The sequence below is a fragment of the Pagrus major genome, chromosome 10, assembly GCF_040436345.1.
Source record: "Pagrus major chromosome 10, Pma_NU_1.0".
NCBI classification, from domain to species: domain Eukaryota; kingdom Metazoa; phylum Chordata; class Actinopteri; order Spariformes; family Sparidae; genus Pagrus; species Pagrus major.
The window spans coordinates 6,798,560-6,812,453 of record NC_133224.1 but is presented as its reverse complement, the minus strand read 5'-3'; the positions used below and the strand labels follow the sequence as shown (position 1 = coordinate 6,812,453).

The 13,894-nt window shown below is 41.7% G+C and overlaps 2 protein-coding genes across 2 annotated transcripts; one reads left to right on the top strand and one right to left on the bottom strand.

The window, feature by feature from the left end:
- Nucleotides 1-822: 822 nt before the first annotated feature.
- Nucleotides 823-4,228, top strand: LOC141004093 (kelch-like protein 33). Its single transcript, XM_073475590.1, has 4 exons — nt 823-1,642; nt 1,745-2,693; nt 2,802-2,972; nt 3,709-4,228. The coding sequence occupies exons 1-4, from the start codon at nt 823-825 to the stop codon at nt 4,226-4,228; spliced, it is 2,460 nt and encodes an 819-aa protein (XP_073331691.1).
- A 2,684-nt stretch (nt 4,229-6,912) lies between these two features.
- On the bottom strand, nt 6,913-8,787 carry LOC141004092 (uncharacterized). Its single transcript, XM_073475588.1, has 5 exons — nt 8,160-8,787; nt 7,836-7,994; nt 7,547-7,633; nt 7,310-7,447; nt 6,913-7,181 (listed from the first exon to the last, which is right to left on the bottom strand). Exons 1-5 carry the CDS (start codon nt 8,785-8,787, stop codon nt 6,913-6,915), a joined length of 1,281 nt encoding a protein of 426 aa, XP_073331689.1.
- Nucleotides 8,788-13,894: the final 5,107 nt, after the last annotated feature.

Here is a 13,894-nt window from a genome sequence, read left to right as displayed (position 1 = left end):
AAGTTTTATTACCATTTTCCAGTGATAACTTTTATTATGTAATTATCATGGAAAAACAAATGTTATGTACCTGAGATAACAAGACAAAATAAATCCCTTATCAGAAGAAAACAAAAGGGAATTGCCTTAGTATTCCTGAGAGCTTAATGTTTATCAGATCAGCAGTGGCATGCCAGCATGCGTACTTTGCATCTTGGCACGTTTAGAAACTGATTTAAACTGTAAATATCCGGTCATGATTTACTCATTATCAGTGGTAAACAACGTGTATAAAAAAGTACAAATGTTTGCTTGGAAATGCCAAAAAACCACCCCACAGAGAAATGTGCAATGTTTGTAATGGTCCACTCTTTTGAATCTTGTGAAGTTGTTGTTTCATGATAAATTATCTTGTTATCTTGGGAAAACAACATTTTTTATCTTGTGATGATGACATAAACAAAATTTCTTTTTCTCAAGATCTCAAGAAAATGATCTCATATCTCCGGGAAACATTTGTTATTCCCTGATATTGACATCAATAACTTTTGATCTTGAGAAAACAAATCAAACTTAACTTGTTATCAGGGGAAAATGGAGGTAATAATACAGTTGACCTTCCTTCCTTGATAAACACTGAAGTGTCGGCCACGATCCAGTTGTAACCAAATCTCTCTGACCCAGTAGCCCAGAATAGCTGCACGTTTATGCAGTGACGAGAAGTCTGAGAGAGATAGGGGATTTAGGGGGGAAAGAAAGATTGGTGCAGGCAGATGAAGTAAATATGATAAAAACTAGTAAATTTATCAAGAAAAGACTGTGAGGTTAAGCCTAGCCACTGTCATGGAGTTCACCAGGCGTTACCTGCCATTGGAATGGGAAGAGCGATGGAGGCGAGAGAAGGAAAGGCGGAAAAGAGTGATAGAAGATGGCGGAGAAGAAGGAATAGAACAGGACAACCGCGAGCTGAGGAGGATCGTGGCTTACAATGACTCCAGGATGGGGCTGATGAGTGCAAGTGGTAAGAAAGAGGGGTCAGAGGTCGGGATGAGTGGTACCAGTCAGGAAGAATTTGGGGTGCAAATGAGCGAGGAGGCATTTGGACATGAAGGACTTGTCCACACATACTGCAGTGAAACCTACCCTGAAGAAGTGTTCTCGGCCCTGAGGGAATTCTTGGATTCATCTCTTCTCACGGACCTGACTCTGACCACCAATAGTGAGAGCAGTTTTCATGTACACTCTCCTATCCTAGCTGCTGTCAGCTCCTTCATCCAAGAGAAACTGAGGGATGAAAGTGGAAAAAGATCAGACAACGATAAGGATGTAAAAGTCCAAAGGAGATCACTGACTCTGGGTCCTGACGTTGATCATATTGGGCTGCAGGCAGTTGTGGAGTTTGCCTACACTGGAGCTGTATTGTCTTTAAACAAAGACAACATGGCCTTGATTAAGGCTGCAGCTCAAGCATTGGGGGTCCCTAGATTACTGGATCTCTGCAACAAAGAGGAGAGAGTGAAGGAAGTTGGAAGTCCGAAGAAGGAAGTGCGAAAGATCCCTTCTCAAGAACACCTGAAGATTACTCTTCAGTCCATTAAACATCTGTGGGCAGGTAGAGTGGGGTGTGATGTGATTCTGGATGTGGACGGTGATTCATTCCATGGTTAGTAGACATTATGTTTTCCTATTATGGCAATCTTGGATATCTTGTCCGACCTGATTTTTTAGTAGTCAAAAATTGAACTCTTCTTTTGTCCATCTCCAGTCCACAGAGTTATCCTGGCGGCGAGCAGTGACTACTTCCGTGGCATGTTCACCTGCGGGATGAGAGAGTCCCATCAGAACTGTGTTGCCCTTCCCTTCCTTTTAGCTTCTGAGTTAGAGGCTCTGATTAGCAGCTCTTACAGTGGTTCCCTTCCGCTTAGCTGGGATTGTGTTTTTGAGATCACCTGCACGGCCCTCCAGCTTCAGTTCCAGCCTGCCCTCTCACTTTGCCTTGACTTCATGAGACAGGAAATGGACGCAAGCTCATGCTTGGATGTGGCATCTTTTGCTGAAGCCTATGGGATGTCAGAACTCCTTGAGGAAGCTAATGACTTTGTACTGAGGAACTTCTGGGAGGTGTCAGCCACGGCAAAGTTTCAAGACTTACCAGCAGAGAAGCTTCTGGACATCCTCCGCTGTGATGGTCTGTGCGTGCCCTCAGAGTTGGCTGTATTTCGAGCTGTATCCTCCTGGGTTGAGGCTGATCCTGAGGAGAGATTGGGACAGGCTGGCATGTTGATGACTGGAGTCCGGTTCCCTCTCATGACCTTTCGAGAGTTCAGAGAGGTCAGGGCCATTAATCTGCGCATGGAGTGCTTCGGAAACAAGGATGTGGAGCTCTATGGTTCAGCTCTCAAGGAATTTGCTTTCAGCCTACCAAAAACTCAGGATCAGTGCCGGGTCCGGCATCCCAAAGATGCTCTGGTTCTGGTCGGGGGAGACCAGCTGAACCCAGATGCGGGTCGGCGCATAGCAAGCAGGGAACTGTGGTTTGCAAACTCCTTACGCAGTGGTACAGGGTTAGTGAAGGACATGGAGTGGAGGAGGTTGGGTGAAATGCCAGACAAGCCAAAGTTCAGGCATGGGGTAGCAGCAATGGGAGGAAGGTTGTATGTGGTTGGAGGATGCTACTTCTACACCAAGGATGACATAATGAAATCCGCCTACAGGTAAGTACACAAATATCTCCTCTCACTATCAATAACCCAGATAGTCACACAGAAGCACAACTCTCACCTCTTCCATCTTTGCCTTTACCTTCACTGCCCACATGCCAGTTTTGACCCTGTGCAGAACAGCTGGAAGAGGCTGGCTGACATGCAGGAGTTCAGAAGTAACTTCTCAGTGGTGGTACACAACGAGCGGCTTTATGCCATTGGTGGAGACAAGGAGATTAACACCAACATAGACAGTGTCGAGATGTACAACCCAGACACTGACTCGTGGAGGTAAGATGAGTGGTGTAATTCTCTCTATTACTGTATGTAATATAATGCACCTTTTTTGCAGCAGTGTTTGGATGGAGGAACAAAAAAGTGATTAAAACCATCTATCCATCCATTTATTTACTTCTACTTGGGTTTTGGTCATGGTGGTAGCAGCTACACAGGAAATTTCCAGACACCCCTCTCCTGGGGATCCCGACACATTCCCAGGCCAGATGAGACCCCTCAGGCGGGTTCTAGGTCTATCCCAAGGCCCCGTCCCAGTTGGACGTGCCCAGAAAACCTCTAACTGGAGGCAGTGAGGAGGCATTCGAATTAGATGCCCAAACAACCTAGACTGGCTTTTTTTCTTTTGATGGGATGGAGCAGTGGCTCTGCTCTGCGTCTCACCCTATCTCTAAGTTTGAGCACAGCCACCCTAGCGAGGGAAACCGTTTTGGCTGCTTGTATCCATAATTTGAGGTTATGACCACAAGTGAAGGTTGAAACGAAGATCCTAGATTGAGGTCTTCTTGCGGTCAGCTGCCTCACACTTAGTTTTCAGCCATTATTCTGAGCTCTCCTTCTTTTGCCCCAATCCCTGTCCCCAAATTCTACTCCTAATCCCACATGCATACTACATCCTTTATGCTTATTCCAAGACTATTCACTCATTTGCACAGTGTCACCATGAGATGGCACTTTGTTTTACTCCTTCACTACATTCCTGTCTGATGCCTTTTTATTTTATTTTTCTCAGTTTCGTCCAGTCGCTGGACCAGGCTCTGAGTGGATATGCTGTCACTGTCACAGATGGAGGAATCTTCATCTCTGGTGGTTTCAACTGTAAATACGAATGTCTGGTATCCTTGTTCCTGTACCATCCAGAGAGAGGAACCACCTACCTGGCAGACATGACCCATGACCGAGCCCAGCACTGCATGGAGCCCCTGCGAGGCCGTTTTTACGTCGCTGGCGGTGTGTGTAACCTGAGGAAGTTTTACACTGACCAACAAACCTGTGAAGCGTATGATCCTGTGGCCGACGCCTGGACTGCTTTCACATCACTGTCTGTGCCTCATGTGGGTGCAGCCTCGGCTGTCCTGGAGGGGAAGATCTATGTACTGGGAGGATACTGCCAGGAAGATTACAGCGAGTCTGGACTGGTCCACCGTTTCGATCCCAGCACACAGCGATGGGAGAACATGGGCAGACTGCCTGGGGCTGTTACTGACATACGGGCCTGCCTGCTCTGGTTGCCCCAACACTTAAGACTTTAAAAACTGACTGGTCAAGATGATCATTTTTAGAAACAAACATTTTTGGTGTGCGTATTTAATTTACTATTAACAAATGTAGTTCAGATAAAAGTTTGTTTTATTGTCAGAGGTGTAATATAAACTATAGATATTTTTTGTCTCTATAAATACCAGACACTAAAGAGTAAGATCAAAATTACTCACCAAATACTAGTTAATATATGTGGTGGGGTATACTCCCCTAAGTACAGAGCAAGGTGTAGTGCTGGTGAATGCAGCCTTGACTCAACTCCTCCCTCAACAAATTCCCTAATCAGGGCCAAGTGATAAGGCACCTGTGTGCCATTGTTCTTCCTCTGTCTCTGCTGTGGCTGGCAGTGGCCGTGTCCAAATTCAGGGGCTGCAGCCCAGGAAGGGCGCATTTGAAGGCCAATTACGTCACAACGCTGCGCGAAGGCTGTCCAAATTCGAAGGCTGCGCCACATGCAGCCCACAAATGCAGCCTTCCCCACCCTCGTTTAGGAGGACGCACCGCTACTATCCTTCGCGGCCTCACATATCCCAAGATCCTTTGCGCACCGCTGCTCAGTCCCGAAACAGAAGAGGAAGCAAGAGAAAATGGCGACATCAAGTGGCGCAGACATGACATTTAAATTTAAGTAATGGGTTTATACTCGGTTCTAACTCATTTGAACATCCAACGCCAGATATGTTAAACTTCAAGAGACTATAAAACCTCCAAAGTTTAACTTTCAGTTAAAATACGTGAAGCTGGTAATGCTATGGTAAACATAGTTGTTATTCACCAATGGGTTCATGTTTATTTTGTAATGTTGATAATTCAATTCAGATTTGACACATTGTACACACACAAATAAATGTACACGTTTGATAGATTTGAACCAAAACAGACTTTAATGCATGAACACCTGGTGACGCAACCAGGAAATACTCCGAAGGCTAGACCATCCCATTTAACAACGGTGGATGTAGCCTTCAAGGTCTCTCCGAAGGCCGCGGCCTTCGTGGACCGCTAAGGCCGCGGCCTTGAAGGCTGCAGCCCCTGAATTTGGACACAGCCTGTGTGTGGTGTCCCAGGTATGCTGGAAAAACCCTTTTCTTTAAATGCATATTCCCACCTGACATGTGCATTATAGTGGACCGCCTTTGTTTGAGCGGCTGTCCATGTGAGGAATTCCTCTTTGCCACTTACCAGAGTGCTTTCTGTGTTTATGTCTGGTGCATGTGCTGTGAGTAGGTTTAGCTTTTAAAATGTATTTTAACATGCAGTTAGCCTAGCTAATTTTAGTTTCCTCTTTTTATAGGTTCACCTGCACAATAACACTGTTTTGCCCACATGTTTACATTTAGTTTGCCTAAACCATTTAGTTTGCATTCTGCAATTGTTTTGCCGGTATTGGCGGTTTTGATTTATTTTGCCCGTCCCTTTTAATTCATTAGTGTTGTAGTTTGTTTGAATTCTTTAAGTTGTCATTAGGGTTGAATTTGTTAAAACCAACTGGGTTACCTTACTTTACTTATTTTGTTGCCTTGTTTATCTGATTACTTGTTTTTTCTGAACATTTGTTTAGTTATTTTCCTAAGCAGAGTGCTAGGCCCCCGTGGTGAAGTCCCTTCACTTTTTGTATGCGAGTAAACACACTTGTACACACTATTGACTGCACCATTTTGCTGTGAGGTTTGCTGTGCTGCACTGAAGGTGAGTAGTGGTAGCACCCCTGGACACTGCCTCTGTGTAGTCTGCCGCTCCACACAATGGCCTCAGCTTAGTTTTCTTTTTTCATAGTTGTGGTTGGACTGCATTTTAATAAGTACACTGATTCTTTTTTAAATATTTCATACTGAGGCCTTTTTCAAAAGAATTGTAATAAAGTAATTTCATTCACCTTACTGATTTTGAGTTTTTCATTTGCTCATTAACCCTTTCTTTCCCCCCCTCAGCAGTTTCAACCCCTGTCTGTTTACATTGATTATTTTGATTATTGTTTAAAATAAAACCTTTAATTTACTTCATAACTCGTGTCTCTTCCTATTCAGTAAAGAGCCTGTGTCCTTTTCTATTTCCCCTATTTCCTCAGAGGTTCAAAGATTTCTTGGGGTTGCAAGTCCCAAGGTGGCGTTGTTCAGCTTCCCCCCTTAGTGTCCCCTCGCCACATATATTAAAAATTAAATTACTTTTAAATCATTTATCAGTAGTATGCCATTTATATGAATCTCTGCATGTCTTTTTCTTTTTGCTGTGACACATAAATGTTAATGTATATGGAAATATAAGTTAAATATAATCTAATGACTTCCACAAATAATAAACATTACAAATTGTTTTGACTGTGTAGTTTTATTGCTCAGTTTTTCTAATATACAGTATATATTTCTAGTTATTTGTCCAATGTACATACAAGTACAAATCCCCCAAAATACCAATGTAGTGGTTAAAATAACATAATTTGACAAAGCAAGATTATATTGCGGTCACATATCTCTAAAGTACAAATCATCCCATTCCAAGAATAGCCTTTAAATCATCATATAATGAGAAATAAAACATGAAAATCAACAAACAACAAGATATCTTAAGAAGTGACCTCATTCTTAGGATTTTTTACACGTCACATGAAACATTGCTAAGATGAGTAAATAAACAAGACAAAAAGTGTCCTGAATTAAAAACGTCTCCCAAAAATCTACGATATTGGGAAGACAAGGAACCCGCTGAAGACACTTGAGTGTACTTTTCCACCTCGCCACAGGATGATGCTGACAGTCTCTCCGACATTCAGCTCCAGAATTACTGTGTTGCTGGTGGTGTCGCTTGTATCTGGTCCTTTGAATTCCCATGTGCTCACTTGGTAATGGCCGTTCTTCACCAGGATGGCTCCTGAAGTGTAGTAGCAGTAGCCAAAAGTCATGAATGAAAAGTGGTAAACCCCTTTCCGTGGAGCAGTGAAGATGCCTGCAAAAGAGGTAAATAAGGGAAAAAAAGAAGTGGGTTGATTTTTTTTTAGATTTTGCTAAAGACACGTTTTAACATTTGTCTCTGTCATCGGTCGGTTTTCTGAAGGGTCAGTATGTGGAACAAACCTGTTTTAGAGTTGTAAGCTTTGCCAATGTTTGTGAAAACTCTGTTGAAAATCAGAGTTCTTCTGTGACTGCTGCCAGGTCCAGTGAACACATTATTAGATGCGGTTATAGTAGCAGAAAATGCCACCTTGGCGTTGGCTGAAGAAGGTAAAAGAAAACACTGGTTAATTTTAGTGCTTATGTGTGTACAGTATAGCATCTGGGAATGTCGAGTAGATATTCTTTCTCTGCCCTTACCGTCTGCTGTAAGCTTGTTCAGTGCTTTTTTGAGTGTATTTTGTTCAGCAAGTTTTCCCTCAGCTGACCCCAGTCTGGTTTTAAATCCTATCAACAGAAATCATTTTAAAAAATCATTCCACTGTTATGATGAAAGAAAAGCAGCAACACGGACGCCTAAACAGCCCATCACTTTTTAACGTGGTTATTTTTAGTGTTAGGTTTACAAAGTATTAACTGAGGGACAGACTCCAACAGGAAGTAATTTAAATATTTAGCTTAAATGGTAATGTATAACTTTGACACGTACCTGCAGTGTTGCTCTTCAGAGAGTCGATGTCAGCCTTCTGCTTGCCCACTGTAGTTTTTTGTGTTTTCAGCTGTGTGTCAATACTCCTGAACTTTCTGTCAGTTTCCCCCTTAAATTCATCAACTTTAGCTTTTTGTTCATTCAGTTTTGTGCTGAAAGCTTGAAACACAAAAAGTCAGAGCATTATCGGAGTATGTATTTAGATTAGAGGACGTTGGCACATGCATGGAAAACAACAAAACAAACAAACAAAAAATCAATGCATGTTATTATACACACGTATATGTTGGTACGTAGATTATATGATATTGATTTTAAAATTACCTTCATTTTTGTTTTGTATTTTCTTCAGTTTAGCATCAAGTTCCGTCTTCGTGGAATCCAGTCGGGCTTCGACTTTGACTTCAAGCTTCTGGGCCGTCGTGGTCAGGTTGGAAAGTTCATTCTTGTATAGATTCAGGAGTCTCTGCGTGCCATTGAACGCAACTTCAGTTTCAGTCTCCAGATTTTCAAGTTTGGCTGTTTTGTCCCTCAACTGCTTCTCGGTAGCATCGAGTTTCTTTTCAATCTCACTGAAGTTTCCCCCTACTCTTTCCCTGTGTTTGACCAGATCTCGAACCTCTCTCTTCAGGCTGGCGATGTCAACTTTGTGTTTCTGCAGCTGTGTTTTCATCTTTTCAAGATCCTTCAGTGCACTTGAAAGGTCAGACACTGAGGTTTCCAGCCCTGTTATCTTCCCGGTCTTCGCTTCCAGTGCACTAATCTTTTCTTCCAGCATCCTTTGTTTCTCTTCAATTTTTGCCTGGTGATCATTAAGGTATAATATGTTTTTGTTATTTGAGCAATGAGTCGGCGTGTCCTTTTCTGGTTCCGGGTCACATTTCCGATCATGTGGGAGTTTGGAAGATGCAATTCCAAACAAAGCAAGAAGAAAAACCGTCTTGGCAACCATTTTTACAGATAGGATAGGTTTTTAACCTCAACACCCATCTGCAAAATTAGAGCTACTGTGCAAGAACTGGCTGAGCAGCTCTACTTATCTAACACAGGGCAGCTCATTCGTCACAACACGGATGCAGCCAGAGGTTTCTCACATCTCGTTTAGGGAATGTCCCTTGTCAATCAGATGATCAGTAGACAAAGAGACGATTTTCCTGTCTAGTGTATACTTACCCTTCTGACAGGCGACAGGTCAAAGTTTTAAATGCAACTCATATCTTTTTGTTGCATCTGCACAACAGGAGTTAGGGTTAATCATGTGACTCCATCTGTTCTGATTGTGTGTCAGCTGTCGATGCATTCTCAGGCATATGCCAGAGATGGGGACTCGAGTCTGCGCTACACAAAGAGTCTTGAGACTTGACTTGGACTCTAACTCAAAAGACTTGAGTCTCGACTCAAACTCGCGATCTGGGACTCGTGAACAATCTTTGTTTTAGTGTGGCGAACTGACCTTCATTCCTCTCCATCCTATTCCACAAGCACACTGCCACACAGCTCAAAACAACGCCATGGCAACACGCCGGCAGCTGCTGTGCTGGTTGTAATCACCTTTGGCTTCACACAAGGCCCAAACAAAAGACTCACCTAATGCAAGATCTGCAGAATCATATAATAACAATAAAGGGCGCTGGATCGACAACTTCAAGCTTTGAACCCCGGATAGGTTAACGTTATCACCTATGGATGGTTAGCAAACATGTTTAGCTCCGCTTCATAAGCTATCTAACGTTAGCTTGCTTGATTAGATTGGCGTTGGCTGAATAGTTTAAAAAGATGAGTGTTTGCTTGGCACACTTGCATTGCCATGACTGTAAATATGGTCAGGTAATTTAATAGTATAGTAACTAAAAATAACTCTTGGGGTGAAGGAAGTCGGTGATTTAAAGTTTGACACTGTAGCAGGGAATTGTAACTCATAAAATTGCAGCCCATTAGACAGAATAATAAAATAGTTACTGATGTGTTTTGGCCAGGCGTAAGAAAAACAGCCATTTAATTGTGCAGAAGGAGTGTACACTGTGCGTGCACATAATGTGGTACAGTGTAGGCCGATAATGGCTGAAATCATCTGATGATACAGTGCTTAAAAGAGAGTCTAGTCTCATAATTATCATGTAAATGTTACACTGAGAGTCTTGTTTTTATGAACAAGGAAAACAGTCAGCACGACATCTTTCTGCGGTTGAAAGGAATGAGTGAAATGACATGGAGGAAAAATAGTCGTGCCATGATGGAATGAGGATGTAGACTTAAAAGAAGCTCATCGGTACGATCAGTGGAGACTGGCTCATAAGGAAACAAACGGATCACATCAACCATAAATGCCAGTCAAACCTGCCTGATCACTTCATTGGAAAGATTAAGAACTGCTTTGATGAGGCACTTTTTCTTTATCTTTTCATAAATCATAAAGTTGTGAAACAAATTCGACTCTACAGGTGGACGCATAAGAACATGATCCCAAAATATAAAGTGCACCTTTTAAGAATGAGACCCATTGAAATAATGGAGCAATATTATTGAAACCAATTTTAGACTCAGGTATGTTTGTAATGTATTTTCTATCATTGCTCTTTGTTAAGTTCTACTGTAATGGTTTTCTTTAAGAAGTCCTTTCATGCCGAATGATGTTCCACCAAATTAGAAATCACCTATGGAAATGTTTAACGTTGAAAAATGTCACAGAGCCACCACGTTTTATTTAGCATCAGAACAAGCAATTATTTGTTCACATAAAACAAACAATACTGTGATGACAAAATACATAGGCTATTATATTATATGGAAATGTGATTATACATATATTACTAAATATCCCAAAGCTCGAAATGTCAGATTTAAAAATATATATATGTTTTCCTACAGATTGTGTACCTTTACTTTTGCTACTGCAAGTGTTTTTTTCTGGTAATACTACTGTACAACAGTTGAACTTTAATGCAGGGCTTTTACTTGTTATGCAGTATTTTTATAAGTTGTATTGACACTTTTACTTAGATAAAGTATCTGAGTACGTTCTCCTCCACTGTTCTTCATGCAGCCTGCAGGGGGAGACACATAACTGTCAGGAAGTGAAGCCAGGTCTCTGCAGTCGTGGGTCACATGGACAAAACAACAGTTTCAGTGTGAAAAAAAGAGGAGCTCTCCACGGTTTAACACTTTATTTAGAATAAATGAAGCAAATTAAATGTTTACACAAAAATGAGATTGTAACAGAAATATGATTTTCCATATTATTACCATCACCAGATCTTAACTGAACTTTTAGCAATTAAAGACAACATATTCAACAGTGATTATACCACACAGATGTTAGTAAAAACATAACTATGATATACTTTACTAATGATTAATATGATATAATGATGCTAAAAGAGCCACACTTTAAGAGAAAAATCAACTTCAAGGAAAAACAAATGATCACTGCTTGTTGTTGGCTGTCATGTTCGGCATCCAGCAGTCAAGAGAGTCATTCACATGTTCCTGATTTTAAAAACAGCAAAGCATTTTTGTATCATAACTTCAGATTTTCACACTTTAGATAATAAACATCTTCAGCAATCCTGCAGCACTTTGTAACTGACTTCGTCTCAAGCTGAATAACCCCAGAGAACACACACAACGTAAGCTTGTTTAAGAGAAATACACCACCAGAAAACAGAGAGGCTTCACAACTTAGAGCAGATGAAATTAAACTCCCTCATATCATCCTCTTTGAACCACTTGTGTTCTCCTCCTGTCTGCATGGCTCCAGACATGTTGCAGTCGTCCATCTTTACACCTGAGGCCCAGTTCTTATAGTCGACTCTCTCGTCAGTGACCCAGAACCAGGCTTCCAGGATGCAGGTGAAGCGCAGTCCCAGCCAGACGTGGGAACTGGAGGCGTTCTTGGCTCTCTCCTGGACCCATCTCTGCTGCTTAGCGTCAGTAATGGAGATCAGGTCGTTGTACTTCTCTCTGCAGTGATTTATGGCCTCCTCCCAGGTCTTGTTCTCTTTGATCAGGATCACATTTTCTGTCAGGGAAATTAAAACCCACACAAACACACAAATATGAATTCAGACAGATCCTCGGACTGTCTCTGGTGATATTCCTGTTGACCAAACTGGAAAACTCACCTTTGTAGCAGAAGAAGGGTTTTGTTGAGTTACAGTTGTCATTCTTCCATTTGCCGTTTTTATCCAGCGCAGCACATGTTTTGTTGCCTTGCTGATTGTCAGGAAAGATTTGGTTCCAGGTTCTGAAAAAGGAGCTATTCCCATCAGTCCACCTCCAGGTGACTCTGAACAGGCCGATCCAATAACTATTGCCCTGAGGCTCACTGGTTAGTTGTAGCTCTTTCAACTGTTCTCTTCCACTGATCAGGTCTGTGTGATTATCTCTGCAGTACCTTTGGGCCTCTCGCCAGGTCTTCTCTTCTTTAATCACATAGAATTTGTCAGATGAGCTTGCTGTGGAGTAAACAGAGGAACATGTTCACAGGTAATACTCTGCTTAGTTAAGAGAACAGATTGAATTTTCTTGATTTCAGTGTAATTCAGAGAGATTCTTGAAGCAAATGAAAATATGTTAGAGTAAGGTACTGTATACATATAAAGGTGAATCATTTAAAAGAATAGTTTGACATTTTGGGAAAAAGACTTTCATTCACTCTCATTTCTGTAAAGTAAATCTAAAGCCACTAACAACTTCTCAAACTCATGAACACATTGTGTAATCTTTACTGACATTGAAAATTGAAGGTTAAGCTTTAATACTTGTGACTTGGGAATCATTTCTGACCCTGACGACCCAGATAGTCACTTAGTTTTTAATGTTTTTTAATCTAAAAAGATACATCAACATATAGTGTTGTTACACAGGATGAAATCAGAATGTACAAAACTGGGTTATAGCAACATATTCTTACCATTGTAGCAGATAAATGGCCAAAGCGACATACAAGGTAAGTCCACCCATTTTTTTGAGGGAGCCTTCACCCCCACACAGTACTCAATACCTCCTACATTATTTGGTTCTCCAGGATTCCAATTTGTCTGATTTTCAGTGTACTCTATCTTTGCCTGAGACCAGCGCCACTTCCATTCAGTTGTGTCTCTTCCTAATTCGTTGTACAGTCCAATCCAGGCTTCTGTGTCTTGTTCCTTTGTAGATTGACGGAGTTCGTCGATGTCTGTCTTTCCATACACTGTGGCCAGGTCTGTATAATTCTCTCTACAGTACTTCTGGGCTTCATACCAGCTCTTGTTCTCCTTAATGAAGTGGTATTTATAGAGTTGACATGTGAAGAGGGAACACTGACCTAAAACCAGAGAAAACACTGCAGTGATGGAGCAGAAGAGCAGCAAAATCACGAGTAGTCAGGACACCTGCTACTTACAGATGAGAGTCTGTGCTCAGACACTTGGATGTTTCACCTTTCATGTGATAGTAACAGAGAACAGTGAAGCTGCTTTATGAATCCAGGTGAAGCTGTAGTGGTTTGTGCACTTGAGATCACAGACAGTCTTGGAAAGGACATTCAGACGTTCTTTTAGAGTATTCAGATTACATAATCACACTTGTATCGGTGCTGCACTGTTAATCATCTTTGTCTAACTTTAAAAACCGTTCTCTGCAGTGTCGCTTCTTATGAATGGAACCTGTCTGAGTTTTGTGTTTTGCTCAACTTTCAAAGGTTTACAGAGTAAAATATGAAGAGAGAGTGAAATAAGGGCCTGAAATAGCTTGTCAGTGAGAATAAACACTTAAACTGCAGTTCCAGCTCTTCAGTTGTGTTTGTGAGTGTGTCGTGCAGTAGAAGTACTGCAGTAGTACTGCAGTAGTACTGCAGTAGAGCTGGTACACTGATGCACTTACCCATCAGAATGAGCAGAAACAGACTCCACGGCATCTTTGCTCTGCGAGATGAAACTGATATGTGAGTGTGCAGTGAATAAAACACAAAGATTTTAGCAGCTGCTCTGAATGTGAGTAAACACACATCACTTACTGTCTGCTCAGGCTGAACAAACTGTAGAGCTGCTCTCACTCAAGGTTTGTGCTGCAGTCTAATA

Excerpts from the sequence above, each read along its gene's own strand:
- LOC141004093 (XM_073475590.1), top strand. The coding sequence starts at position 823 with ATGGAGTTCACCAGGCGTTACCTGCCATTGGAATGGGAAGAGCGATGG. Across the intron at positions 1,643-1,744 it reads GGACGGTGATTCATTCCATG|TCCACAGAGTTATCCTGGCG; the intron begins GTTAGTAGACAT and ends GTCCATCTCCAG. Across the intron at positions 2,973-3,708 it reads CCAGACACTGACTCGTGGAG|TTTCGTCCAGTCGCTGGACC; the intron begins GTAAGATGAGTG and ends TATTTTTCTCAG.
- LOC141004092 (XM_073475588.1), bottom strand. The coding sequence starts at position 8,787 with ATGGTTGCCAAGACGGTTTTTCTTCTTGCTTTGTTTGGAATTGCATCT. Across the intron at positions 7,995-8,159 it reads AATACAAAACAAAAATGAAG|CTTTCAGCACAAAACTGAAT; the intron begins GTAATTTTAAAA and ends TTGTGTTTCAAG. Across the intron at positions 7,182-7,309 it reads AGCTTACAACTCTAAAACAG|GCATCTTCACTGCTCCACGG; the intron begins GTTTGTTCCACA and ends CCTCTTTTGCAG.